At 41.3% G+C, this 26,789-nt stretch overlaps 1 protein-coding gene across 5 annotated transcripts in view; it reads left to right on the top strand.

The window, feature by feature from the left end:
- The first annotated feature begins 1,966 nt into the window (after nt 1-1,966).
- Nucleotides 1,967-26,789, top strand: part of PKP2 (plakophilin 2) — a 43,342-nt gene continuing 18,519 nt past the window's right edge. For 2 of the 5 annotated variants that reach the window (XM_074539090.1, XM_074539091.1), the window contains exons 1-6: nt 1,968-2,594; nt 9,501-9,613; nt 12,401-13,095; nt 18,602-18,740; nt 21,303-21,510; nt 25,672-25,849. In XM_074539090.1, coding sequence (XP_074395191.1) covers nt 2,387-2,594; nt 9,501-9,613; nt 12,401-13,095; nt 18,602-18,740; nt 21,303-21,510; nt 25,672-25,849 — 1,541 coding nt within the window. In that variant the 5' untranslated portion in view covers nt 1,968-2,386. Of the gene's footprint in view, nt 2,595-9,500; nt 9,614-12,400; nt 13,096-18,601; nt 18,741-21,302; nt 21,511-25,671; nt 25,850-26,789 lie in introns of all 5 variants that reach the window. The other 3 variants (XM_074539089.1, XM_074539087.1, XM_074539088.1) reach the window with 3 other exon arrangements.

The following is a 26,789-nucleotide window of genomic DNA, read 5'->3' as shown; positions in this document are numbered from 1 at the left end:
AGAATGAAGTATCTATTGTTTACTGGAAATGCTTTTGTGACTGTCTGCACGTCAGCGAAGGGTCTAACATAGCTTCTGACATAGTTTACATTCCTTTCTAGCTGTGATGTGTCTTCCCCATTGTTTTTCCTACCCTATCCCGTCCGTTCTTTCTTTATTCTACCCTTGCACTTTTCTGCTACAATTATTTCCTGTCCATCCCAATTCTGCCCATATTCATCAGGAGTGTATGACTGACTGATGACATGAACACAGCTTTATTAAGAGGTCAGGGTGCAAGTTAGTCCTGTCCTACTGCACAAGAAAAAGAGCTGTATGCCTGAGGAGCCTCTGTTATCTGCCGTTCTGCCACATATCTCCAATTTCCTCCTCTCTACAAATTCCTGCTCCTCTTTCCCAGCTGGTTCCCCCCTCCACCCCACCATCTCCAGCCTTTCTGCACAAAAATATTTTTTTTCCCTGTTCATAACGAAAGGAGTGTGTCACTCATTTATTTTCCCTCAACCAGTGAAACTATTCTCATGTATCACTCATGACCTCTCCCGTGGGTGCCACATTAGAACAAAGGGGAGTGACTAATTCAGAGAAGGGCCAGAGCTCCCTCCCCCTTTTAATGAAATAACAGAAGAGAAACAAAGAGTAAAAATCAAGGGTAAAAGGATTCTGAACTCAGAAGTGCAGAGCCAGTTCTTCCTCTCCATCCTGATTTTTGTGAGAAGGTGCCCAGTTTCTTATGTTGCAGTATAGCCTAAGTGAAAAATCACCCCAGCTCCTCCCCAGCCATATGTACCCCCACTGTTGTCTGAAATTTGGTAAAAAACAAGCTTTAGCAGCTCATTTTGAGTCCCAGCATGTCTCTGAAATAGCAATACATGAAGTTGAATGCCACATTAGTTATCATTTGCTTTTAAGAATCAACAAGTTTTCTGTTGAAATATCTACATATAGTTTGGTGGAATTTGGGATTTTTTTAAATTGGGCAACCCTAGATCGCCTAGTTCTTTTTCTAAAACCTGCATTTTCCATTCTCCAAGTTCCCTTGCTCCTCCTCCTTTGAACCCACCATGAGTAAATCCAAGCTGTGTCCTGAGATGGTGTGAGAATTTCAGCCTTCCCCCAGCAGACTTCAGGGGGCAAAACCCGCTCAGGACAGCAGGGGCAGAGCCAGCCGGGGTTTTTCCAAGTTTTAATTTGAGCATTTCCCTCATCACCTCTTTACAACCAAACAGAGAGAAGGCAGCTGTAACTCATCTCTCTGCATTCCCTTAGGACATCCTGGAAAAAACCCAGACAGCAGCAAAACCTCCCAGACCAGCAGCCCTACAACCACTCCCGCCTGAAAGTTTGGTCTGCACAGCATGGACCACCGCGCTTACAGCATCTTCTGCTTCCAGGCTGAAACTTATGTACAAAATGTGTAAAGGCACAAGAACACAGAATGACCTGATATGTACCGTCATGCAAAGCATCTGTGAGGGACAGCACATATTTGTATGTTTAAAATGGGTCCGTGTGTTTGTTCACGGGGAGGGGTGTGTGTGCCACGGGAATCTGGTGTCCCGGCGGGTTCGACACAAAGACACACAAAAACAGAAACACAAACACACACACATACAAACACAAACACACACAGATACACACACAAACACACACACATACAAACACAAACACGCAAACACACATGCAAACACACACACACACAAATAGAAACACACACACAAACACACAAGCAAATAGAAACACACACTCACAGAAATAGAAACACACACAAACACACTCACAAATACACACTCATAAAAACTCACACAAACACACAAACATACACAAATAGAAACACACATGCAAATACACACTCACACAAAGGCGCACACACACACTCAAACAAAAACACACACACACACACACTCACACAAATAGAAACACACACACAAACACACACGCACACAAACACGCACGATCGAAGCCCCGGGAGCTCAGCCCCGGCCGCTCCGGGACTGCCCCGGCGGGAGGACGGGTACAGGCGGCGCTTCCCGGAGGCGGCGGCCGCTCCCCGCTGGCCGGGGCTGGGCTGGGCTGCGCCGGGGAGCACTGTGCCAGGCTGGGCTGTGCCGGGCTGGGCTGTGCCGGGCAGCCCCGCCGGACCCTTTCCTCCCGTAGGCAGGGCAGGGGAGCGGAATAGCGGCGCGGGCCGAGCAGGGCAGGGCAGGGCCGGTCCCGGCAGGCCGGGGCGGGGCGGGCAGGGGGCCGTGCCTGGCACCTGTGCGGCGGGCGGGGCGCGCCTCGGCCCCGGCGCTCGGGAAGCGGCGGAGGCGCAACAGGTCCGCGGAGCCGAGCCAAGCCGAGCCGAGCCGAGCCGAGCCGAGTCGTGCCGTGCCGTGCCGTGCCCATGGCCCGAGCAGGGCCCGAGCAGGGCTACATCCGCACCGTGCTGGGCCAGCAGATCCTGGGCGAGCTGGACAGCTCCAGCCTGGCGCTGCCCTCCGAGGAGCGGCTGAAGCTGTCGGGAGATCGCGCCGGGGAGGAGAAGGCGCTGCGGATCCAGCGGCAAGTCCAGCAGACGCTGGCCAGGAAGAGCCGGGGCTCGCTGTACAATGGTGAGTGCCCGCCCGGGACGGGAGATGGGACCCGTGACACCGCTCCGGGATGGGACCCGGGACATGGCTCCGGGATGGGACCCAGCTGGCCCCGCGGCTTCCCGGCCCTGGGGCGTGCGGATTGCTCGGGCATTAAATCAAAATCGTGGCTCTATCGCCTGTTCTTTCAGTCTTTTCCCACCGCAGGAGTCTCTCCCTCCCAGCCCCGCCGTGCTCGGTGTGTGCCGGGGCCGCTCCAGGCTCTCCACGGCCCGAGACGGGAACCGAGCTGAAATTCTGTGCGAAATTCCCCTAATCCAACAGCCCCTTCATGTGCTTATTTTAATGCCTTTAGCTCTACCCACTGCTCCTGTTTGTGAAGTAAAATAGGAGGAATCATAGGAAAAGTTTTGCCTGGTTTAACCGTGAAATTAAAAAAAAAAAAAAAAAAAGTTTGGAAAAGTAACTCTAGGAAAGGCATGAATGGGGAGCACAAAACGATAACGCTATCAGACATTATTTACCCAGCTCTTTGACATGCGTGCTGCAAATTGACGTCAATCATCCCTCGCTTCCCAGATCTCGTAGCCAGGAGGCCAAACCCGTCGGGAAATCAGGAAACCCGCGGCCACACCTTGTGCCCCAGGCAGAGCCCGACCACGGCCCCAGGCACCGCAGGGTCGCTGCCAGCTGCTGGGCTTAAAGGCAGGATGCTCCAGGGGCTTAGTCTTAACTATTCTTCAAAACTTTATATACCATGGAAATTTAATTTTGCTTTTAAATGGGAAGATATGGCTGACTCTCAGGCCACATACCTGTTGCTCCGTTGTCCTTAACGAAGTTGTCACCTTTCATTTGCTAAAAGCTGTGAGACAAAAGTCTTTATAACCATACTTCACTCATCTATCTTAAGAGAGGGGCAGACAAATATTTTCTTGTTCTTTGTCTGGCCTCTATTTTTAAAAACAACTCATGGCAAAAATGGGCATATTCTGCTTGTAGAAATCAGTTGTACAAATCACATAAATGGGTGTGTGATGGGTGTGTAATGTGCACACCCAAACATGCAAGTCCTTAGCTTGGCTGCTGTCATTTAAATACCCATTCTAAACATTTTTAGGGTAGCTTAATTTCTTTTTCTCTCAACAGAGAGCCTGCAAAATGCTTTTTAAGGGTAGTTTATAAATGTTACAGTGTAGTGAACCTGAGCTCATGCCTCTAAACCATGCATAAACCACTATGAAAACAGAGTTTCCCTGCTCCCAAGTCATCCTGGCGTCTCTGGAGTACATTAACAGACCTGATGTATCTGGGGATAGTTATCTTGGTTTGCTTTAAAGGTCAAGTATTTGATGCCCTTGCATTTCTGAGACACCAAAGCTTTTAAACTTCAGGATAAGGGGTGGAAAGTAGCATGTCTGTAGCATGTCTTGTTCATGCAAAAAAATGAACTTTTCTTCTTTCAAACTTATTTTTATGGGCGAGTTGCTGTACAATTTTTTGTCCCACTGTAAAACTCAGAAAAAAATAATGAAAACTGAAATTAATTTATACATATGTATAATACATGTGTATATATACATATATATATATATATAATGTGAATCATAACCAGTCTTGCATTTAACATGTTGACTTTCCTGAAAAATATACATAAACTTGCACATGTGTCCCAATGTGCTTTCTATACAGACTTGCTCAAAAATTGACCATGCTTTCAGAAACACTAGAATTCTGATGTGTAGGGAACTTTTTAAACATATGCCCCTTTTTTACATGCAAAAGCACCCCATTCTGTGAATTACAGCCCTTTTCTGGCTACGTTCAATTAAGGTTCTTACATTGTTTTCAGTTTCATGGAGGATTACACAGATTTAGAGGGAGCAGAAGCTCCCTTGTGACAGAACTGGCCTGTCTGCAGGAATATTTCAGACTCTGCTCAGCAGGGCACTTGGTGCATACCAAGCCACAGTGTTCACATGCATGTCTAAAATTAGCCAATCACTCAACCACTGGGTGTGAAAAATCAGTGGTAGGAACAGTTCTTGCCCAGTGCCATCAGTGCACACCCATTTTCTGCTGACTCTGCTCTGACTGTACTCTACTGAAACTCTGAAGCCACAAGAAGCAATTTGTCAGCCAGAATAATTTCTCCCTAGAGTTTCAAATTAGAGGTGTCTGCTTAGCCTTCAGCACTACTTTTATATGGAACTTTTTCTTTTCCTTCTACCCCCATATATTTGTTGTTTCGTGCCCTTTCCCCCCTTTTGGAAGATGTGTTTCTTTCTGATAATAGAAATCCAGTAATCTCCAGATTTGAGGATTCCACCTGCTGCCAAAGGAATGAAGTAACCTATGTGCTCAACTCTTTTCAAGATGTTGTCAAGCATTGTTAATAGCTTTTCAAGCAGTTCAACAGCAGCTGCACCTTGTCCAGTTTACCCACTGCTGAGCCTTTATAAATTAAATCACTGCACTTAAAAGTTTTGAACAGCTAAAGCAGTCATATCAAATTTCTGGATGCCGTTTAGGAATGGAAGTACACTGGTAGGTAGTTCCACCTCATCAAAGTAAAAGTGGCATTTGGAATCAGAGATTTTAATGACTGGTGTTTTGTTGCCCATGCTGCTTTTATTTCATGTACATTTTAGGAATCTTTTAAACTTCATTCTGTTTATGAGTCCATTTGCCTCTCCTCTTGTTCCTTTTGGATTTTGATTGGCAAACAAACAAACCAAAAAAATAAAAGTAGAATTAAATCTTATGTGATTTATTTCCAAATAAAAAACCAGCATCAGATAGAAGACAATGGAAATCAGAGACTTATTTATTCCTCACATTTGATAATTTCTAAAATTCCTAGTATTTTCTTGTTACAGTTGCTTTTAGGGACTCTGTGCACTTTTCTGTCCTTAGCTTTCTATTTTGCAGAATGCTGGCATGCTGACTGTTCCACCGTAAGTTTCTATCTTTCTGGGATAAGGAAGTAGAAAAAATATCTATGTTGACTTTCAATTTTTGTTGGTGTTGTTACATTCCTCTGCTTTCTGAGCCAGAAGAAATCTTTTTGTTAAATTTGAACCTTTGTGTGAATGTCTTAACCAACACAAAATGTTAGAAAAACTCCTCTGGGACCAGGCACGTGCTGGCAGAGTGATGAAGGAGCACCATCAGAAGGAAGGCTCTTTGATCTGGAGATGAAGGGATTCGGTGATGGTTTTGATATGCCATCATTAAATGTCATCATCTCAGTCCATCCTGAGTGCTGAAATACAGAAAGGGATGGGAGGGTGCCAGTCTGGAGGAGGTGACCACCCAGGTGCCCTGAGCAGGAGCGGGCAGTGAGCTCTGGGCAGGGTGTGTGACAGTCCCTCAGGTCCTGTTACACTAATTTTTACAGCTGCAGCTACATTGATCACTGCACTGAGGTGTTCAAAGCCAAAATTTGGCTTTCATGTTATCCATTCAGATATGAAAACTCACATCAGAGAGTTCCCCCTGTCTGTGATTTAAGGGGGATTTGATACACCCAGCCCCTTAGTGGAGATAATTGTGTTTTTCATCTTCCAGATATCTTAGAGATGCCTTTATTGCTTCTGAAAGCAAAGCAGACATCAGGGTGGTCTGTCTGCAGCCACAGGCAGTGATTGCTGGGGAGAAATTCCCAAAGCCTTGGGAGGTGTTGGGCTTGTCACCTCCCAAGGTGTCCCAAGGGGGACAAAGGGAACTTTGAGAAGAGCCTCTCTGGAGAAAGATGGGATTTCTGCTGTCATCTGTACATCCTGCTGTCTCCTGATACTGGAATTATTTTTTCTGCTCTCAGAAATTTCTTGTAACTGTTGCAGCATCAGGTGACCTCTGCCCAGTTTTTATTTTAGGCTGGAGAAGAGCAGAGGGGTTCAGTTTTCCTCCGCCGCTGACCCCATCCAAGGTGTTCCTCGGCTGTTTTAGTTCACTCTGACAGCAGAGGGATAGCTGATAAGCAGTTCCACTCCGTTGCCCACACATGGGTGTCTGATGCTGTCTGAGGTGCCTGGGTTGTCCAAAATACCCTTATGGGTTGACAGACATGATGCAGGGCCTGCAGCAAATCCATTTTTTCCTGACTGGCTGCTGGAAATCAAGAGTGGTGTCCTATGGCCTCTCAAACAGTGTTTGTCCCCTGTGAGTGAGTATCTGAATCATGGGCTTATTTCCTGAGGAGAGAGTTTTTGGGAGACTTAAAACACTGAGAACCACAGTCAGAGAGTGTTAGTCCTAACAGTAATAATAACCAGAACATAAGTAATAATAATATAAGTAATAATAATATGAATAATAATAATATAATATAAACCACAGTCAGAGAGTATTAGTCCTAACAGTAATAATAATATAGAACATAAGTAATAATAAGTAATAATAATGTAATATAAGTAATAATAATATAAGTAATAATAATATAATATAAACCACTGAGAACCACAGTGAGAGTGTACTGGTCCTAACAGCAAAAAAGAACATAATATAAATTTTAAAACCAATAATTCTCGGCTTTTTAAAATCAAAGAACAAAACATTGCACTGGGTGTGTAAAGTTTTTGAAGTACAGTGAAAATAAGCTGAGGGAAGCCTGATCAGGTCACCTGTTCTGCATCTCATAACTCTTGGAAAGGCACAGCACTTCCGTTCCCACTTTCTCCTTTACCACACTGACTTTTGGCACAAGTAACCAGCACACAGTAAAAACCATGCCTTTCATGTCTGCCTAATAAATCTACAGGTAAAAGGCCAGCAGAATAACTTGCTGATGTGATAAGAGCAAGCAAGACACAACTGCAAAGTGAAATTCCATAGGTTGACAAGTACTGTGTTTGTCTCTGCAAGAGAAAAATTTTTATTGATGGATACTTTCACAGGGTAAAAAAAGGGGACTGCTTGAAAGATAACTGCACGGTACAATTTTGATTTACTGTATTTTGTTTTTCTAAGAGGGAACTATAAGATATGTAGTTTATACTTAGCCATTTAATGGATGGCCTTGTTATTTTTAACTTGTCCTCTTTTTTGTATTTTTATTTTCAATAAAAACAAGTTATCTAAAATATGCAAAAATTACTTGCTGAAAGGGCCTTTTGTGCCTTAAGTAGATAACTGAGAATACTTTCTCACTAAGTACAGTAAACAGGAAAAAAAATACAAACTGTAAAGAAACAGAAATTTATGGGTATTTATATTTCATGATTCATTGTATGAAAGTCCTTTAATATGCAGCAGTGAAGAAAGTAAGTCTTTAAAAAGCCAGGACTTAGCTGAGATGGGCTCTTATTGGGCACCTGAAATGGTACATTTCTGTGGGAATTATGTGACACAAATGAGACATCCATATAAATCTGTAGATTTGGGATATTGGTGCACATTTCTGTGAATTTTTTGCAGTACAAGAGAACAATTTACTCCTGCCTCTTTCTCATGTGCTCAGGTAACCCTTGGACTATGGTAACCTTGTAATGTCAGGAAGGAATTATTACAATCCAGATCATGAGCCTGACCAAGCTGACCACTCTCATGACACAAAGTTACTGTGAATGTGTCCTAACAAACACCTCATACATGTTTAAATCTGCCAAAATGAGAGAATTGGAAAGTATGATTATACAAGCAATAATTGCAATTAGGCCTCAGATTATCACATTCTGCCATTATATTGTATTGTATTTTACTGTATTTGGGATACACAAATTTGATCTTCAGCAGTTTGGGCAAGTCAGCAATTGGTTCTTTAGATTTCTTCTCTGTAGTACCTCAGGTAATATTTGCTGTTTTGAAAATTGATGGCCAGTTAACTTCTTTATTGACCACTGTTGCCTGTTCAGCCTAGTAGGGCAATTTATGACTGATTTGAGGTCCTGCTTTCAGCTTCTGTTTCACCTCTTTAAACCTGTGTTAATTACACTCCTATGTGCAGATTCTTGTAGTAGCATGGGAATCCCATAAATAATTATTTCATTAATATCTGTTGCTTTTAAAAGTTTCATTAATAGAAACACTCACTCTTTGAAAATGAAAAGAGTGAAAAAAAGGAACAGCCCGAAGGTTTTGTGGGCCTGTTTGGGGTTTTACTGGAAGAAATAACCACAGTATGCTGCTCTGTTTTCAGAGCTGGGTCATGGAAAAAAAGAGAGCAGATAACCAGAGAAGATGTGGATATTTGGTATTATTTGAAGCTTTCAGGTGCAGATTTGAAGTGCCACTGGACAACCCAACTTCACAGCACCATGAACCGCAGAGTTTGTTCAGACTCTTTGGTGGAGCACTGAGATCAGTGAGGCATTATTTGCTCCAGTACATTGTCATTAAATTGGCACCTGAGGGAGAGGAAACAGCAGCAGCTGAGGCAGACAGCTGTGAAATAGAGAGTCTGTTCTCAGTGTGTGCAGCTTGTTTACAACTGTACATGGTGCAGTCTGCATCTCTAGCGTGCGCAGTAACAGACACAGACATCAACCTGTGTTTCTCAGCTCCAGTCTACAGCTGCAATATTTTTATCTCTTGTGTACACAGTCAGCCATGGTAAAACATGCATGTACATTCAAAGTGGTTACAGTGAAAAATAAGTGTTCTTAGTTCAGTGATGCTGTTTCTCAGCTCTTAATCAGTTTGTTATCTGGGATATTTAAAGTATCAGCTTGCTTTGTTGAAACATTTTTCGCAGCTGCAGGAGTCACTGGACTCCTAAAAGCTAAAAATAACTCTTAAGCAAAGTACACAGGGAACTGAAAAAAATGGCTTGTATCCTTGGGAAAATGCAAATATCCTCCATCATTTCCCTGTTCAATTTTCAGTTTACATAAATGTCAGTGCTGACTGCCACCAGTATTATGTATCATCCTTTATAAAAATGCCATGTTTTGGTAAGATCTTGCTAATATTAGTTTTTGTTTCCAGGCAGCCTGCACCGTGCATCCAGTGTACCAGAGCGTGTCTACAACATGGGCATCACTGAGAATGATTCTGCACCAAGGTCTCCCTACAGCTTCTCATATTACCAGGCAAGCCAGGTGAGGAAAGGAAGACAATGAGTAGAAATGAAAATAGTATCACAAACATAGTTTATTCACTTTGTTGCCACAAATAAATAGCATTTAGAAGGTGTTACGAGGTTTGTTTGCGTGTTTGTTTTCTTCTTAAAGCCTGATTTTTATAAAATTAGGGTTTTACAATGAAATCTCTTCATGTTCTCCCTTCCTTCCAATGACTTCAGTAGCCAAATTCAAGCCAATGATACAGATGGACTGTTTGCAGTCCTGTTGGGTTTGTGAGAATTGGCATCAGGGTAGAAAATGAAAAATCATATTTACACTGCACTGAGGCAAAGGCTGTGACAAGCCAGATCTTCATCCCTGTCACAAGACAGTGTCTCAGTCAGCACATCTGTACCTCAGGGTGGCCAGAGCCAGTCTGCCCAGGCAAACAGAACTAAGCATCCAAAACCAAAGGAAAACAGATTGCTTTAACTTCACAAATACTTTAGTTTTCACAATGAAGAGTGGTTCCTTATAATTTTCAATACTCCTGTTGTAACCTGTGTTATCATTATAAGGATTCCAGCAGCACAGTCCTGGCAGTACAATGGTGTTTCCAAACCATGTAATCATAAATTGTCTTTTTATTTTGACCAGCTTTTCTCGGGGTCATGGCCTGAATGCTGAGATAAATAATTGGTTTTCTGCAGGGTTTTTGACACAGCTCACAATTGGTTTTGGACCAATTTGGAGGAGCAACTGGGAAATTAACACAGCTAGATAGCAATGCTCCTGCACAATCAATTCAGTAAACTGAAAGCATTTTGGCTTGAGAACAGAAACATTTATTTGGTAAATAACTGTGTATGAAGGGGGCAATTATTTCCTAATTTTAGACTACTCAGGAATGGGGTTTTGTCATTAAAAGCAATAGCCCAGCTTTTGACCAGGCAGTGAAGCAGTTCTGGCTCTGTACAGGGAGGGACAGAAGCATTTACCTAAACACATTTCATTCTTTGTCCTCCCACCTGTCCTGCAGTCCCTAATATTTGACCTGAATTCTTTCCTTCCAGAAGACAGCAACAAGAGGAAACCTGGAGGTGACATAGAAATCACAAGAAAGTAATACAGTTTACCAGGCAGGGGCTGGGGAGAAAAGAGAAAAAAGCATAAAAGCTGGGAAAAGCCACAAGGTCTAGTACTTCACAAAAAATGTTAATTGTCCCCGAACAAAAGATAAAGATATCCTTGCATAACTTCTGTAAAATAAACAGATATATCCAATGATCTTTGCCTGAGCCTGCTAGTTTCTATAACCTTTACTCCTTTTGTGAGTCATCTATCACCCTCAGGATCTCCTCAACAATGAAATAAAGAGAATTCAGACTGGCATCTATCTGCTAAGCACTGTTTCTTCAGTTAAAAGCTTGTGTAAACTTCTCAGTTTACCTTAAAAAATGCCTGTAATATTTCTAAACTTTAACACAATGTGGAGATATGGAGCTTTCTTTTATGGTTGTATGCCCCTATGCTTACTGATTTTTCAAAAAATTGGTCCATGACTCTTGTATTTCAAGATCAGATAGTGTCCCAAGTTGATTTCGTTCTGGATGGTTTTGAATGGAGCATGCAAGAAAAAAGTGTAAGAATCAAGAGGCCTCAAATGGTACCTAAAAGTACCAAAAATCTTGAAGATATATTCTACAAAGAAAGGTTGACATCAGGGGATTTGTTTGGTTTCGAAAAGAGAAAGTTTTAAAGCCAGATTATGATCTAATACAGTCTCTCCTCATCAGGTATAGGAAGAAAAAATAATCTAAAATTGCAACTGTAGAATTAGGGAAGTTGTTGAGATGGTGAAATGGTTTCTTGGAATGTTATACAGTCTCCTTAATTTTTAAGAGGCTAAACAAACAGAGAAGGAACCATCTTTTTCTAGATCCTACCACAAATGAACACAAGTGCTAAATAACTTTATATTAATAAGGTTATTGCCAATATCAAAATATTTTAGTATAATTTTTTTATATCTGATTGATTAATTTTCTTCTGTCATTAGACAGCCTTGAATTTAGCTTTAGTAGCAGATGTTGGTGGTAATCCCCAAGGAATTTCAACAGAAGAATCTCCATTAATAATCAAACTGTTCATTACCTGGCTTAATTATGCAACTGGTTTGAGCTGATGACAGAAGACGGGATGCTTAGCCTTTGTCTCCTGATGTTTAGACTGTACTTCTTCCTGCCTCCCTGAGGGAGGTACCAAGAAGTGTGGCAGAATCCCATTTGCTGCACAATTTTGGAAATGTTGACATGTTTTTTTGTGATTCTGAGAGCAGACCGTAGAATTTTTGCCTTTACTTTGTTTGATTTGGTTTCTCTTGGTTTGGGTTGTCTTGATTTGGTTTCTCTGCTGTTAATCCTAATTTAGCTTTAGTAGCAGATGTTGGTGTTAATCCCCAAGGAGTTTCAACAGAAGAATCTCCATTAATAATCAAACTGTTCATTACCTGCCTTAATTGACTTATGCAGCTGTTTTAATTTCATGACAAAAGACAGGATGCTTAGCCTTTGCCTCCTGATGTTTAGACTGTACTTCTTCCTGCCTCCATGAGGGAGGTACCAAGAAGTGCAACTGGTGCACAATTTTGGCAATGTTCACGTATTTTTTTGTGATTCTGAGAGCAGACTGTAGAATTTTGGCCTTTACTTTGTTTGATTCAGTTTCTCTTGGTTTGGTTTGTCTTGGTTTGGTTTCTCTGCTGCTAATCCTAAGTGCTGTGACCTTACTGTGGCTCCTGTTGTTTCGTGCCCCCTGGAGCAGGTTGGCTCCCCATCCTCTTACACCAATGGCTGGGGAGCAAGGATTGCCTACAGGACGATGGAGGAGAGAGCTCAAAGGCAGCCTCTGAAGAGACTGGAGGTTTCACCCCAGCGAAACCCAGACAGGTTGGCCTACATACCCAAGGATTATTTCTACGATGGGGGAATCTCAGCTGGGCTGTCCCTGAGGCACGGAGGAGATGTCCTGAGGTGCAGCGGGACCGTGCCGCCGCGCTACGCGCGCTCTGAGATCGTGGGGTACAGCCTCCACAACTCCGTGCACAGGGGCCGCTCCTTCAAGGGACGCTCCCGCCTGGGGACTGCCAGTGATGCTCTCCAGGACGGTGCCTACCCCAGCCCCGCTGTCCCTCTGCACCACCAACCTGGCAACAGCCGCAGCATGAGCAACCTCCTGGAGAAGGAGAACTACCTGGCCTCGGAGAGCGCCGTGGGACAAGTGCGGTCCCCGGCCTCGTCCCGCTTGTCGCAGAACAGGCACTCTGTGAGGTCCAGCTTCTACCAAAACGCCTTCAGAAACACCCAGAGCAGGAGGGAGGTTTCCCAGCCAGCTTCCATAGGCAGTGTCACTGCAGAAACGGATGGGAAGAGGATGCCAGTGACGGCTGCCATGGCCGCAGCGGGGAGGAATGGGTTCCTGCAGAGCGAGCAAGCGACCCTCAATGGATCTCAGCTGGGGTAAGCACAGTGAAGTGTTGCAATCATATTTCTAAAGTCCTGTACCTTCTCAGTGATATTTCTCATGGGCATCTCCTCCCAGCACAGACTTCTTCCTCTGCTTGTTGCTTCTTCTTAGTCAGAGCTTTTCCCAAACTCTCCCTGACTGGAAAGCCCACTCCCTTTTATCCTAGTTGCCTTCATGAGCCACAGCTTCTGCCCAATTGAGGACTTCGCAGCTGTAGTCCATTTAGAACAACTAGGACTGGGGCACAGCCACTTACACAATACAGATATTTACTGGGACTCCTACTATAGTGAAGGACCTGCTTTGGCTCTGGGCTCTCACAGCTGACAAAACATGCTTGTTAGAAAGTCAACTGATAGCCTTTGGTTCCTGAAATATCAATGCAGAGGAGGCAGAAAGTAGATTTGCTTTTAAAAAGCCACATCCAGTGCAACAGAGGAAAGAGGAGAAAAAAGTGTATGTACAGTCTGAGGTGTACACCTCCTGCTGAAGTTTGGAACACCCTTCTGCCAAGAGTTAACTTTATCAGGAGACGTGAAACAGCACTGAGTAATTTACTGCCTAAATCACAATACACAATTGGCAAATGTGCTCACAAGAACCCATACAATACCAGCACTGTTCTCATAGGAACAGGTCAGAAAAGTACCAGTGGGACATTTTGGCAATTGACAATTTCCAGTTAAAAATCCTCCATGGTTTCAAGGACACCTCTTAGTTTTTACAAACTTTATCAGGAGATGTGAAACAGTCACTGAGTAATTTACAGCCTAAGTTACAAAACACAAAATTGCATTGGCAAATGTTGTGCTCACAAGAGCCCATACAATATCAGCACTGGCTCTCATGGGAACAGGTCAGAAAAGAACCAGTTTGATATTTTGGCAATTGACAATTTCCAGTGAAAATCCTCCTTGGTTTCAAGGACACCTCTTAATTTTTATAAACTTTATCAGGAGACATGAAAGAGTCACTGAGTAATACACAAAATCATATTGGCAAATGTTGTGCTCACAAGAGCCCATACCATATCAGCACTGGTTCTCATGGGAACAGGTCAGAAAAGTAGCAGTGGGACAGCTTTTGGCAGATTGACAATTTCCAGTTAAAAATCCTCCATGGTTTCAAGGACACCTCTTAGTTTTTATAAACTTCAAGTAAAATACAGGCAGAATTTTTTCTGTAGCACCATCCCTTCCTAGAACAAATACAAACTGCTCTGAATCACAGGACCCCATAGCTTCCCACCACCATGAGATCCTGCATGCTCTGAGGGAGTTAACTTAATTTGAAACTCTGTTAGCTCCATGACAAAAAGTCCCAAATCAGCCCCAGACTTCATGAAAATCGTTTAAAATACTGGAAAGGTTTTTTTGGGTTTTTTCCCAAAATTACTTCCCCCACAAAAAATTCCTTTCCAGAGATTTCAGAATGTTTAAAATCTCTTCCATTTTCAAAAGAGAAATTGTATTATTTCTGAATTTCCTCTCAGGAGTGAATATCTTCTAATTTTAAAATAATTTTGAATGTTTCCAGAGGCTGTTACATTTCAGTGGACAGAACAAGCCACTTGGTATACAGGAGAAGGTTGCATGTTTATTCTGGTTTTTGCTGTTGTTTCAGAATTCAAATAGGGATCCTAAAATTTCTGCTGAGTTAATGGTACTGTAATTTACAACAGCATTATTAAGACGTGGCTTTTTCCCCGTAACTGTGTAGCTGTTAAGTTCATTTTTCTGAAGACCTTTCTTCTTTTTCTGAGTTTCTTTCTTTGTGAGAAAAGGCATCACCTCATATCACTGCCATGTGCAGGTATTTTTTGTTGTCAAGTAAATGTTGTGTGTTATGATTATATTTACAAACATATTTTGTTCAATTCTGTTCTCAACAGAAATTTTCACCTCTGGGTGATGCAGGACTTAGGAGATCTGACATTAATTTTGACTTATAAGTATTTAGACTTTGCAGCTAGTAATTCCAAAAAAAGTAGCTGAGAGCTCACAACAGCTAAAGATTTTGGAGTAGTAATACTGAATATAGGTACCTGGCTTTGTTTTTCAGTAGGGAGGACTTTGTTTTTCAGTAAGACAATTTACAAACATGTAACCCATTGATTTATTAATCTGCTTCACTTTTGGCACATTCTAGAATGCATTTCTGAGCCACAACCAACAATTTTTATCTTGAATTACATGTAGGAGCAATTTTGGCTTTTCTTTTGCAGGCACAGACACTGGAGTCTGTTGTCTGTCTGTACAAGCATCAACCAACATATTTTAATACCTTCAGATGTAAAAATCAGTCTTGAGTCATTGTACAAGTGGCTTTAAAGTGACCATGTTAACTCAGATGGAAGGTTTGTGATCTGCTAGAAATCTTTGCGATGGCATTATTCCCTAAGGGCTAGTTTTTAGGTTCAGCATTTGCCAGAAGTTCTCTCAGTTCAAGGAATTTGTAGACACTCCCAGTTTTCTTGTTATTTCTCATTCTCTTATTTGAAGGTTGCATTTATCTGATATATTGCTACCTTACTTGTTGCTCCCTTAGTAATGTAAATAGGAGAAAAAGGATAAGCTCGTTTTTGGAGTAATCTAACTTTTCCAGAAACCTGTACTTTTTTTAATGCAGACCACAACTTAAGTCTTTCCAAGTGAATTAAGAGAATGTAAAATAGTTTTGTAAGTAAAGTGTGATACGTTTCAAATATTGTGTACAATATTTGAAACGTATCACAAATGCATTTTCAAACCTACTGTAAAAGAATTAACTCATGCTATGAAAGCAAAGTAGAAAAAATCAAAGTACAGAGATGCTATCTCTGTATCTTCTGGTGAAGTGAAGCAGTTAAGAGCATCCTTATGATTAAGAGCTTAGAAAAGAGAGAGGCCCAACCTGAAGCTGTGTGAGAAATGGCTGCTTGCAGAATCTGACCTCTAAATGCGCTGAAACTGACACAAAATGTATTTGTCTCAAAACTGGTATACTTTGGCAATTAAGCTGAAGTCCAAATCTGTGAAATCACTGTCGAACAACCTCTGCCTGGCTGACCATTTGTTTGGTGTCTCTTCATGTGTCAGCCAGCCACAGAGCTAATTAAGTTTGCCTGTAAATACTTTGAGGGTGGGAACGGAATCTTTGCATCAAATTCTGTTTTGACAAGAGTTAGGGTGCTGCAGCTTTATGAATACCACTGAGGCTCACAGATGGTATTGCATCCCTTATTGCTGCCAGATAAAACGTTAGGGAATGTTATTTTTATCCAGTGGAGAGCTATCCAAGTATGGCAGTGCACAACAGGAGAGAAATCCTCTGCCTGCTGCATGGAGGGGTAACTGTGACTGGGGAGCTGCATTGTGTTTGCAGGCACCCATGGCAGGGAGGAATGATGAATCTGACTCCATGTTCTCAGAAGGCTCATTTATTATTTTATGATACTATATTATATTGAAGATCACTGTACTAAAGAATACAGAAAATATACTTACTAAAATGCTCAAAGAATAATAATGAAAACTCGTGACTCTCTCCAGAGTCCTGACACAGCTTGGCCCTGATTGGCCAAAGAGTCTAAACAACTCACAGCAGAATCCAATGAAACAATCACCTGTGGGTAAAAAATCTCCAAACACATTCCACATGAGCACAACACAGGAGAAGCAAATGAGATAAGAATTGTTTTCATTTTTCTCTGAGGCTTCCCAGCCTCCCAGGAGAAAAATCCTGGGCAAAGGGATTTTCCAGAAAATGTGAATGTCACAGAGCTGCTGTCAGTCTCAGGGCAGAGCTACTCTAGACAGTGCTAGAAATGCACTGTCTGCCTGTCCATGTGTCCATCTCAGATTTTTACTCCCCTAGAACACCTCTGGCATCCTGAGGTTGAGTTCCCACATAAATTCTCTGGTGTGCCCTGAGGGATAAGCTCATCCTTGACCTTGGGAAGCCCATGGTTCCATTCTTCTCCAGCTGCTGGTCAGTGAAATGCCACAATTCAGTACATCAGAGATGTCTGCTGCTCACAGAAGGTACTGAGTTTGGTCACAACACTCCTGAATTATTGCTGTGTCCAACAGGTAGACATGGTTGGTCACATGTGCAGGTTTATAACACAGTCTCAAAACCTTTGCTGATTTAAGACATAGATAACTAAAACCAAAGTTTGAAAAGCCTATTTTTCAGTTCCACTACAAAGTAAAAAGAAGGAATATCATCTGCCTAGTTTTCCATATTCCCCTTTTCTGAGCATTTTTAATTATTATTTAATATTTGTGCTTAATTTAAAGAAAAAAAAAAGATAAAGTTTCAAATTTAGTTAATCTACTTCCCAGGTGCTAATTTTGATGTAAAAGGCAATTGAGTTAAAATGTCTAACTGCAGATTCATTTACTGAGATGATTATGAAGTAAACCATTCTGATTCTGGTAGCTCTGCAGCGGGGAGTTATTGCCAATTACTGCATGCTTTGCTGTGGGTCACAGACTGCCCTCTCATCCCTTTCTGGCTGGTGGCACAGCTGCTGCTACAAAATGCTCTGGATTTTAAAAAAAACAAAAAAAAAGAAAAAAAAAGAATGCTCACATTCCTGTCAACTTTTCTCTCCCCAGTTTTTTTGTTTTTTTTTTTTATCTGCATGCAGCATATTTGAAACCAAAAGTAAATAAAAAGTCTGGGGAGCATAACCACCTGTTCCAGAGCTAATGCACCTGATTTTGCCATTAATTGTTTTATATTCCATTTACTGGGGAAAAAAATGTGTTTGGTGACCTCTCTTTGCATTTTTTTATCATTGTCTAACAAAATCAATCATTTAATCAAACATGTTGGAAGTTTGAAGGGAAGTGGTGGCACATATTTTTGATATTCTCTGCATTGCCTCTCTACCACAGAATCTCTATATACTCAGTTTAATGAGGGTTATTCTTATTTTTCCCACCTGAAAAATATCTTTGCCCATCTATTTCAAACAAGAACAACTTCCTTTTTTGAAAAAATGGGGTTCTGAATCCTGCATAGATGTGGTCTGGGAACTAGACACTGATGAAAGGCATAAGGACAAATATAAAGAGTCAATCCTCTCACTATTGAGGAAAACATTAAAGTATCTTCACAGCCAGTAGTAGTCACTCTGGCATGGTTATGGCCTTCTTTTGATCCTCATCCACTTCTTCATCCTCCCTTTCACATTTTTCATTCATCCACTGGATGGAAACACTGATACAAACATCTATTGATATTTCCATTTTGTTATTATAACCTAAAGCATGACCTGCTTTCTCCAGAACCACACTTCTATTTATGACTTTCTCTTCCCCCTGAATGTCAGTACCTCTTAAAGCCATTATGATATTTTCTGCTACTGGAAAGGAAAAAAAAAAATCTAAGAAAAGCTAGAGTTACATGAAAAACACAAAAATCCTAGTTTTACAAGACTGATCCTTTTTCTGCAGTCTTTCATTTTTCTGCAGTCTTTCTTCACTAGATCTCTCTGTCTGTACTTTGAAGGAGCCCAGAAGTGGAGATGACCCTGGAGCGTGCAGTGAGCATTCTGAAGAGTGAAAATACCCAGTCCACCCCCAGGATCCTCGCTGCAGTGACTTTCATTCAGCATGAGTGCTTCCAAAAAGCAGATGCCAGGAGAAAAGTAAGTCATTATTCTTTTGCCAGTTACAATCAGGCAGAGAAAATGAGATTCCATACTATTCTAAACTTTATTCTATTCTATTCTATACCTTATGGCCCTGTATGCCAGCATGAAAAGAAAAAAGGCAGTCTGAGTAACCATATAGGATACTGATGGTAGATATTTTCTCTAAAATGCATTGATGTGTTTTGCTGCAGTTCTTTTGAACCCACTTACTGTATACCCACTCATTTTCCCTTTTTCAGCCAAACAAACTTAATGCTTTCAGCCTTTATAAATCATGGAGTCTGAATTTTGTCAATATAGTTGCTCCTGTCTCCTTTTTTTGACTTGCCCGCAGAAATATCCCAAAAAATAAAATTCTGAGGACAGTGCAAACTTATCCAAGCTTCAGGGTTTGTTAGAACTGCACAAGTGTGTTTAAAAAGTACATGGATTAGCAAAAATGTGAAGGGCTCACTGGAACTGTACACATGCATAAGTACATTGTTTAGATTGACCAAATTTTCAATATTTGAAGTTTTCTCTTACAAGAAACTTGTTAAGTCTCTTAGAAGTTTTTTGAAAGGGTCTATTAAAAATATTCTCTCTTCCTTTTCTTTAAATGTCACTAGTGAACACAAATATGTCTCTCCTGCTGAACAGTTCTGTACAATAAAGTGTAAGATGATTGTTTATTTTAGCTGTTAATAGACATTATTACACCTGCTTTGGTTTGTAATATGCTCAATAATCCCCGCCTTACTTCCATCATTATGTGCATGCAGTCCAGTTCAGTGACAGCCAGATGTGTCTCTGTCCTTTTTACTTGCTTTAGGATACATCAGAGACAGTTTTGGGAAAAAATAACAGCACAGGTGTCAACCTTAACTTCAAACTGAGGACAGAGCTTCAGAATTTAAAAGTGGGTTATGATACAGACCTCTCTCAGGCAACTTCCCAGAAAAACAGAGTAGTGTTCAGGTTGGAGCAGTCAGCCTGAAGCTGCCTTGTATTTTCCTGTCTATCCCACATATCCTGTAACAAGCTTTTCTGTTTGGTGCCCATCAGATTTGTTCACGTTGGCATGGTCTTATGTCCCCTCTTTAGCCTTTCAGCCTGCATTCTTTGTCTGTTGTTCCCTGATATTTGAGAATTTGTGGGTCTAGTGGTTTTTCTGTTTCTGTGAACTTCTCAGTATTTTGGTGAGTTTTGTCTACTAATGAAAATTTAGAAGGACCAGTCAATAGCTGTTGTAAATTCTCGGCAAATTAGGTTCAAATAGCACTCCTTTAACAAGAGCTATAAATGCCTTAAAATTATTGACAGAAAGTCTGCAGAAACATTTAAAAGAACCAAACAACTACAGTATTGGTGTCAAAAGGGCTGATCCACTGCAGTGAAGCAGGTTGGTGTGCCTTCAGCATGCTCTGCACACCACTGCCCTCACCACAAATATTCCTGTATCCCACTCTGCTGGCATTTGGGTGATTGCTGAGTGACTGCAGGGGAAATCAGCTCAGCAGAGCAGGACAAAGAAGCCGTGCCTTTTGTACAGGTGGATCAGGGGAGAGGCTGCCAGGCTGTGTAGTTTACTCCATGAAGGACAAAAGGCTTTGTTGCATTCCATTTCTTCGTGTTGCCAACACCTGCTGGTTGTATTGAATTCTTTTTGTCGTTAAACTCTGGACTGTTTAGGACACTTGTATCAGATTTCTGAGCCTTTCATGTGCTGTTGGTTCTGCACAAGGGTGAGTTTGTCCACAAAACCATATGGCATTTTGAGATGCTGGAGGAGACTGTTGACAATGGTACATTAATGTAAGGAACTTTCCACAGCAAATTCATTCCTGAGTCAGTTCAGGCTTGCTTGTGTCATATCACAGTTTGTATGGGATTCTTCATTCTCCACAATAAACTATTTGTTTCCATACAGCTACTGTAAAATAACATCTTTTAAGTCCTTAATTCATTTGGGGTCAAAAGTTCGTTTTCTGAAGATTTAAACACTGCAAAGTAGTCTGTCAGTAGATAGCTGGCTAACAATGCTTAATGATCTACATTTTGATGCTTACTTTTACTATTCTTCCTCTGTGTGACATAGTTAAGAATGTATGTAAGAATTATAATGCATTGGTTTTTAATACACTTTCAATACATGCATTGGGAAGAGCAGTGTCTTTTCATCAGGCTGATTGCTGAGGAAAAAACAAAACAACCTGTTTATAAATGTTCCAGAATTAAATCTCAAATATTCATTTCACCAACATGAAAGCTAAAGACCAGAGTGATTCAATGTCTTGTCAGAGAGTACAAATCTGTGGCAAAGTGGGAAGAGATTTAGCATCATTCTCTGATATTAATTATGAAAACATGTTGCCTCTCCTAGTTGTGGATTTTAAGTATTAGTCACACCAAAGCCCAGAGGTTAATAGCCATGTCCAAATGATTAATGATCAAGTCTCTCAAATAGGAGCAAAGGAAAGGAGTCTCTATGACTATTTGAACGTTTGGTGGGGCAGGGGTAAAGGGGAGTTTGTCATTTACAGCATCTGAGCATTCTCTGCTCTGTTTTCCTCGCAGGTTTTCTCACTCGGTGGCATCCCCAAGCTTCTGCAGCTCCTTGAGGTTCAGAATGAGGACATCCAGCGGGCAGCGTGCGGTGCTCTCAGGAACCTGGTGTTTGAGGACAATGACAACAAGCTGGAAGTGTCAGAGCAGAGAGGGATCCCGCTGCTGCTCCGCCTGCTCCGGCACACCCGGGACATAGAGACCAAGAAGCAAATCACAGGTAGTGTTTGCTCTGCAGCCGGGCGTGAAGTGCTTTAAGCAGTGCAAAAGCTTTCAGGGAGAGGTACACGATTGTTTAGTGACTAAACACAAAAACTTTGTCACCTGCTCTGAGCAATTCCCGGAGGGTGAAATTCCCATGGTCATTGCGCAAGACCAGTCTTTCAGTCAGCAACAAGAGACTGGGAACTGCAACTTCCCCTCTTAAAGCTTCTTCAGAGATGAAGTGAGTGTGCTTGCAGGAAGCTTTAAATCCTTGATATTCCAGAAAAGAAAGTCAGACTCCCTAGGGACCATAATTAATGCCTGCTACTTACACAGCTGCTCAACTTTAATTTTTTGACTCTGTGCTGACAGCACCCACTGGAAGTTGAACACCCAGTTGCCCTGGACAGAAAGTGCTTGTTCTATTCCCCACAAACCCCACTGCCCCAGATTCCTGCTTCATCCCTGCAGTCCCCAGCGTGCCTCTTGGAATTCCACTGCTTGTGACCCACATTCTTTCTAATTAGCATGCAAAGGAAGAGCAGGCTTATATTTTATAAATGGAAAACATGAATAAATGAATGGGGATTTATTTCAAGTGAGCTTTAAAGACACCAAGAACAAAATCCATTAAGAGAACAGTGCGTGAAAAGATACTGAAATTGCCCAACAGCCCTGTCCTGAAGCAAAGGCATGTTGCGACTTTCTGTAATTCTGCATTCTTTAAAGTATTTGAAATACTCTGCTCCCTAAGCTTGAGAACAAAGCTTTGTATTGTTGGGTTTTTTTTAGCTCAGTTCTGCAGCAGTTTTTTTGAGGGGCAGCTCTGCAACGTTAAAATGTTTTGAAGTTTTTCACACTCATCAGTTGCAGAACTGGGTCATGTAGTAATTTACTATACAGTGCCTTAACTCTCAGTGCTGTCACAGACCAGTGAGGGAAGCAGTGAAAGAGGTGGCAGAGTGGCCAGAATGCCAATGCTCTTTCCTTGCTAGCAGTTCCATAATTTCTGCCAAAAATGTTGAATGTGCCTGATAACTCATATGTATGTTGTGAATATTACTGTCTTCCCCTTCACCAATGTGGAAATGGAAAAGGGAAAATCTTCTTTCAGCAATTACTGCTGTCACTGAATGTGAATGTTTACTCACAAAACAAAGAAGACACCAAAAAATATTTATGCCAAGCAGGATGATGTAGCTTGTGTAAAGCAAAATGTTATGATGTGCTTTCATGCCTATCAGTTGCAAAGGACAACTTTAAAAATACACCAAGAGAAATGTTTCCTACTTTATTCAAGACCAGATGTGCAGCCAGGAGGAAATACACTGGGTACCTTAGTGAAAATGCCACCAGGGCATTTTTTTGCCATCGCTTGAACAGTTCTTCCAGCTCCTTAGCAAGCTGCAGGGAGCCTACAAGAGCAAAGGGCAGACGGATGAATAATTTCACCTCTTGCATTGCCTTTGACTTCATACATATATCCTATCTATGCATGCAATCTCTCTGAAATGTGCACTTTCAGGAAAATGTTAATGTGAAAGATTTGGTCTTACACCAGTCAGCACCAGAAGTCCATTTGTCTTTCCTCATCCTGCTCTGAATATAAATTAGGGACTTCCAAACGTATGGCATCCTATTCAGCTAAATGTCTTTGCCCATAAAAGATTTAAAAAACCATCTTGGTACCTGATAATACCTCATTGAACTGTAGTGAAAAACTCCTGAAAGCATGCAATAGATAATAAAGATGTCTAAGCTCAGTAGAGGGAAAGTTTTTGTTTCTACTGCTGTGTGGAAAGCTTGGTACTAAAGCACTCCACCTGACAAAAGTGTGAAAATATATTTTTCATATATATTGATATATATAATAATAATGAATAATATATAATAAGTATATATTATATATTCATATATTATAATAAAGAATATATAATAAATAGGTATAATTTCATATAATATATAAATATTATATAATATTTATATTTAAATATATAAATGTATAATATATACATATTTTATATATATATGTATGTGTATGTATATATATATGTGTATATATATATATATATAATACGTATATATGAAATAAGGAAGTTTTAGGAGAAAAGGAAATTAAAACTCTGAGATGGCAGTTTTCTGATACTGTACTTCATTACCTGTCAGAAATACAGTCCTGGTGCACTTGAGATAAGTAAATCTCAGCCTTAGAATCTTATCTTTAAAGGTCACTGTTTTATGAGGACCATCAGTGTTAATACAGACAAGCACTTGTCTAACATTAATCCATATTTTATCATGTGTTCTCAAGGAATACTTTGATGGCCTGGATTTTCTTCAGGACCCAGGCTTAGGAACACAGAGTGAGCCACTGTGCCTTGTACTGTGCTGAGAAAAGACTGAGAGCAACCCAAGTGTGTGGAGATAAATGCATTTGACTGAATTTGGGAGCTTCACAAAAGCATTGATACTCTTAAAGTCAGCAGAGGCTCTGTCCTTTCTTTGGCACACAAGCTACTTAAAAAACTCTTGGGAAAGTAGTGAGGTTCCTCCAAAATTTTCATTTCATTTGTGGGACCTAAGACAGGATTGGAGTTTTGTAGTATTTGGAGAGCATACTGAGGAACAGAAAATAAAATGGCTGTGGCATGAAAGAACCAAAATATTTTAGCTTTTAAAGGTAAGCCAGATGAGCCTCCAGGGAGCAGCTAACCTCCTGATCCTGTTATCATGCAGCATAAATATAAGAAATGAAAGAAAATTTTTCCTGCGGGGAAGATTACAGCATGAGCAGAACTGTCATTAAAAGAAATGTAAATCTAAAAGCAGACCCACCCATTTTTCCAAATAAGCCTCTAAGGGAAAACTATGCTCCTAAGAACATAGCATAAGTGCAAGGAAACAATCCGCTCCTAAAGACATTTCCTAATGTGCACAAATTCATCCACACCCACTGAGAGAATCCTTCTGAGCCCAGGGAAACAGTGCCTGTGGGTAAAGGTAGGGTTCTTGTTGGAAAATTTACAGTGAGAGCAGTATCTCAGATTCTCTTCTGACAATTCTAAGTATCTGCCTGTAATTCCAAATATATTTTTTTCTTTTTATAAGTATATTCTGTCCTTGTGCCATTCCTCACATTTGTGCCCTTCTGTCTTAACTTGCTTAGCTTAGCAATGCCCTTTGGACTGCTTGTCTGTTTTCCTGTAAGCCTTACCAATCCTTCAGAAAAGCACATTCTTCCTTTCATCCCCTGATTCAGAGGCTGAAGAGCTGATCCCAGAAGAAGGAATGGATTGCTTCTGGCTGGCTTTTGTTTTGATTTTACTGTTGCTCACAATAACTGAAATTAAATTCAAAGTGTAAGGAGATACAAAAGAAACATTTTTTTGTTGTTGTTCTTGTTGTGAGCTGATGAAAGGAACATTCACTAATACCCTGCCAGTGTGTGGAGGAGGAGGTCTGTGAAACTTGGAGCAGCAAGTTGGAGGAACAATGAATGCCTTTGTGGTGAAAAGCAGAAATATGTGTTGTTTTCCAAGGGAAGAGGACTTTAAAAAGAATTGTTGTCTGTTGGAACAGAACATAATGGAACCTGTTCAGTTCAACAAGATTATATTTGAAATTAGCCTTGGAGATTGTGAGTGGACAAGGTCTGTAGCATTACTGAATGATTTGTTTAGTGACTAATGTCTGGGCAGTAGCAGCCAACCAGTGTTAACAGCTTTCCCTCCTATGAGAAATTTTGCTCTCAAGTGTTAGAGAAACTTGGTAATGGGCATTTCCTGTCTTCCAGCAGATCTCCTGGAAACTCTCTGCACCTCCCATCTATCCCTTTTGTGAGTTAGATTTCCCTTAGCTTGTGCTGCTTTGCTATAGAGAAGGTGATAGCAGCAGACAGACATTGCAGAGCCATGGAAAACTGCACTTCTTGGCTGGGCATTGGACTCACTATGTAGAGATTTTACTTTATTCACATGGGTAACTGTGCCCCCTTTATTGCCCTGTTTCCATGTCCCTGGATGAGGGCTGGTGGGCATTTACCAATCCCTTCTGCTTCTCTCCAGATAATCAGTGCCAGGCAGGCTCTTCACTCATTTACACCAAGGGCTGTGAGATTAAGTCTGTCAAAGTGCAGAGGAGTCTTTTTGCCTCTCTGATTTTCTCGTGGCTGTTGCAGGTTTGCTGTGGAACCTGTCCTCCAATGACCAGCTGAAGCACCTGCTGGTCAGAGAAGCCCTGCAGACCCTGACGGAGGTTGTCCTCATTCCCCACTCGGGCTGGCCAGACAGAGATTACCCAAAATCAAGTGTTCTGCCTGACCCTGATATCTTCTACAATGCCACAGGATGCCTGAGGTGAGCACTCTGTCTACAACCACCCAAAGCAATGGTGATGGCACAACAGGTCTGCTCAGTAATTTTTGGGTAAATACACAAAGCCACAATCTTCTCATGCAAACAGATGACTTAGAAAGGGGACAATGGTACCTACAAGCACATAAAAGTTTTCTGTTTCCAGCTGCTACCAAAAATGCTTAATTGAAGATATCATAATCTGTGCCTAAACTGATTAGAAAGTGATTCAACTTAAATTATGGGACAGCCATTTTTTAAAGCAGAGCAATCCCTGTCCAGCCTTTTGCACAAGTTCAAAAGCAAGTCGCAGCCATGGGGTGGAGGAATAGATTTATAGTTGTGTATTTAGTGCTGCACTCTGCTAATAGACCCGTGGGCACAGTAGCAGTTACTACAGAGAAACACCCAAGGCCTCAGGGAACACACCCCTAAATGTCTGAAGTATAAAAATCACATCTTCAATAAAAACATCTTTAACAGCCTATCAACTGGGGGCCCTTTGTGAGTTCAAAGTCATTGCACATTAGTAAGTTTACACATTTAAAAAGGCACAAAAGGACACGGCTTGAACTGCCTAAGGAGTAATGTACAACTGCAAAGGCATGACCTGAGGTTTAAACTCCTTCTAGAAAAATACAAGGAATGAAGTTTGGAATTTGGAGGCTGGAAAGGTGCCCATTTTGCCTCAGACATACCTGCTATGCTGACATGTCCTATAGCAGAGTATTTGTATGTGTATGGCATTGATTCTTCCTGTGCAACAGCTCTGTATCTCACTGGTGTGGTTTCAGAAGGCAAATGAATTGTAAGCCTTACAAAATACTCAACAACAATACACCTTTTTCTGCAGGAACTCCTGTCAGCCCACTAACTGCTAATTAACTTCATCTCTAGGTAATAATTAACTTTTATTTACTCTGATGACTCAAGAACAAATACA

Source organism: Zonotrichia albicollis, chromosome 4 (genome assembly GCF_047830755.1).
Source record: "Zonotrichia albicollis isolate bZonAlb1 chromosome 4, bZonAlb1.hap1, whole genome shotgun sequence".
Lineage (NCBI taxonomy): Eukaryota > Metazoa > Chordata > Aves > Passeriformes > Passerellidae > Zonotrichia > Zonotrichia albicollis.
This window is presented reverse-complemented; position numbering and strand designations above follow the sequence as displayed.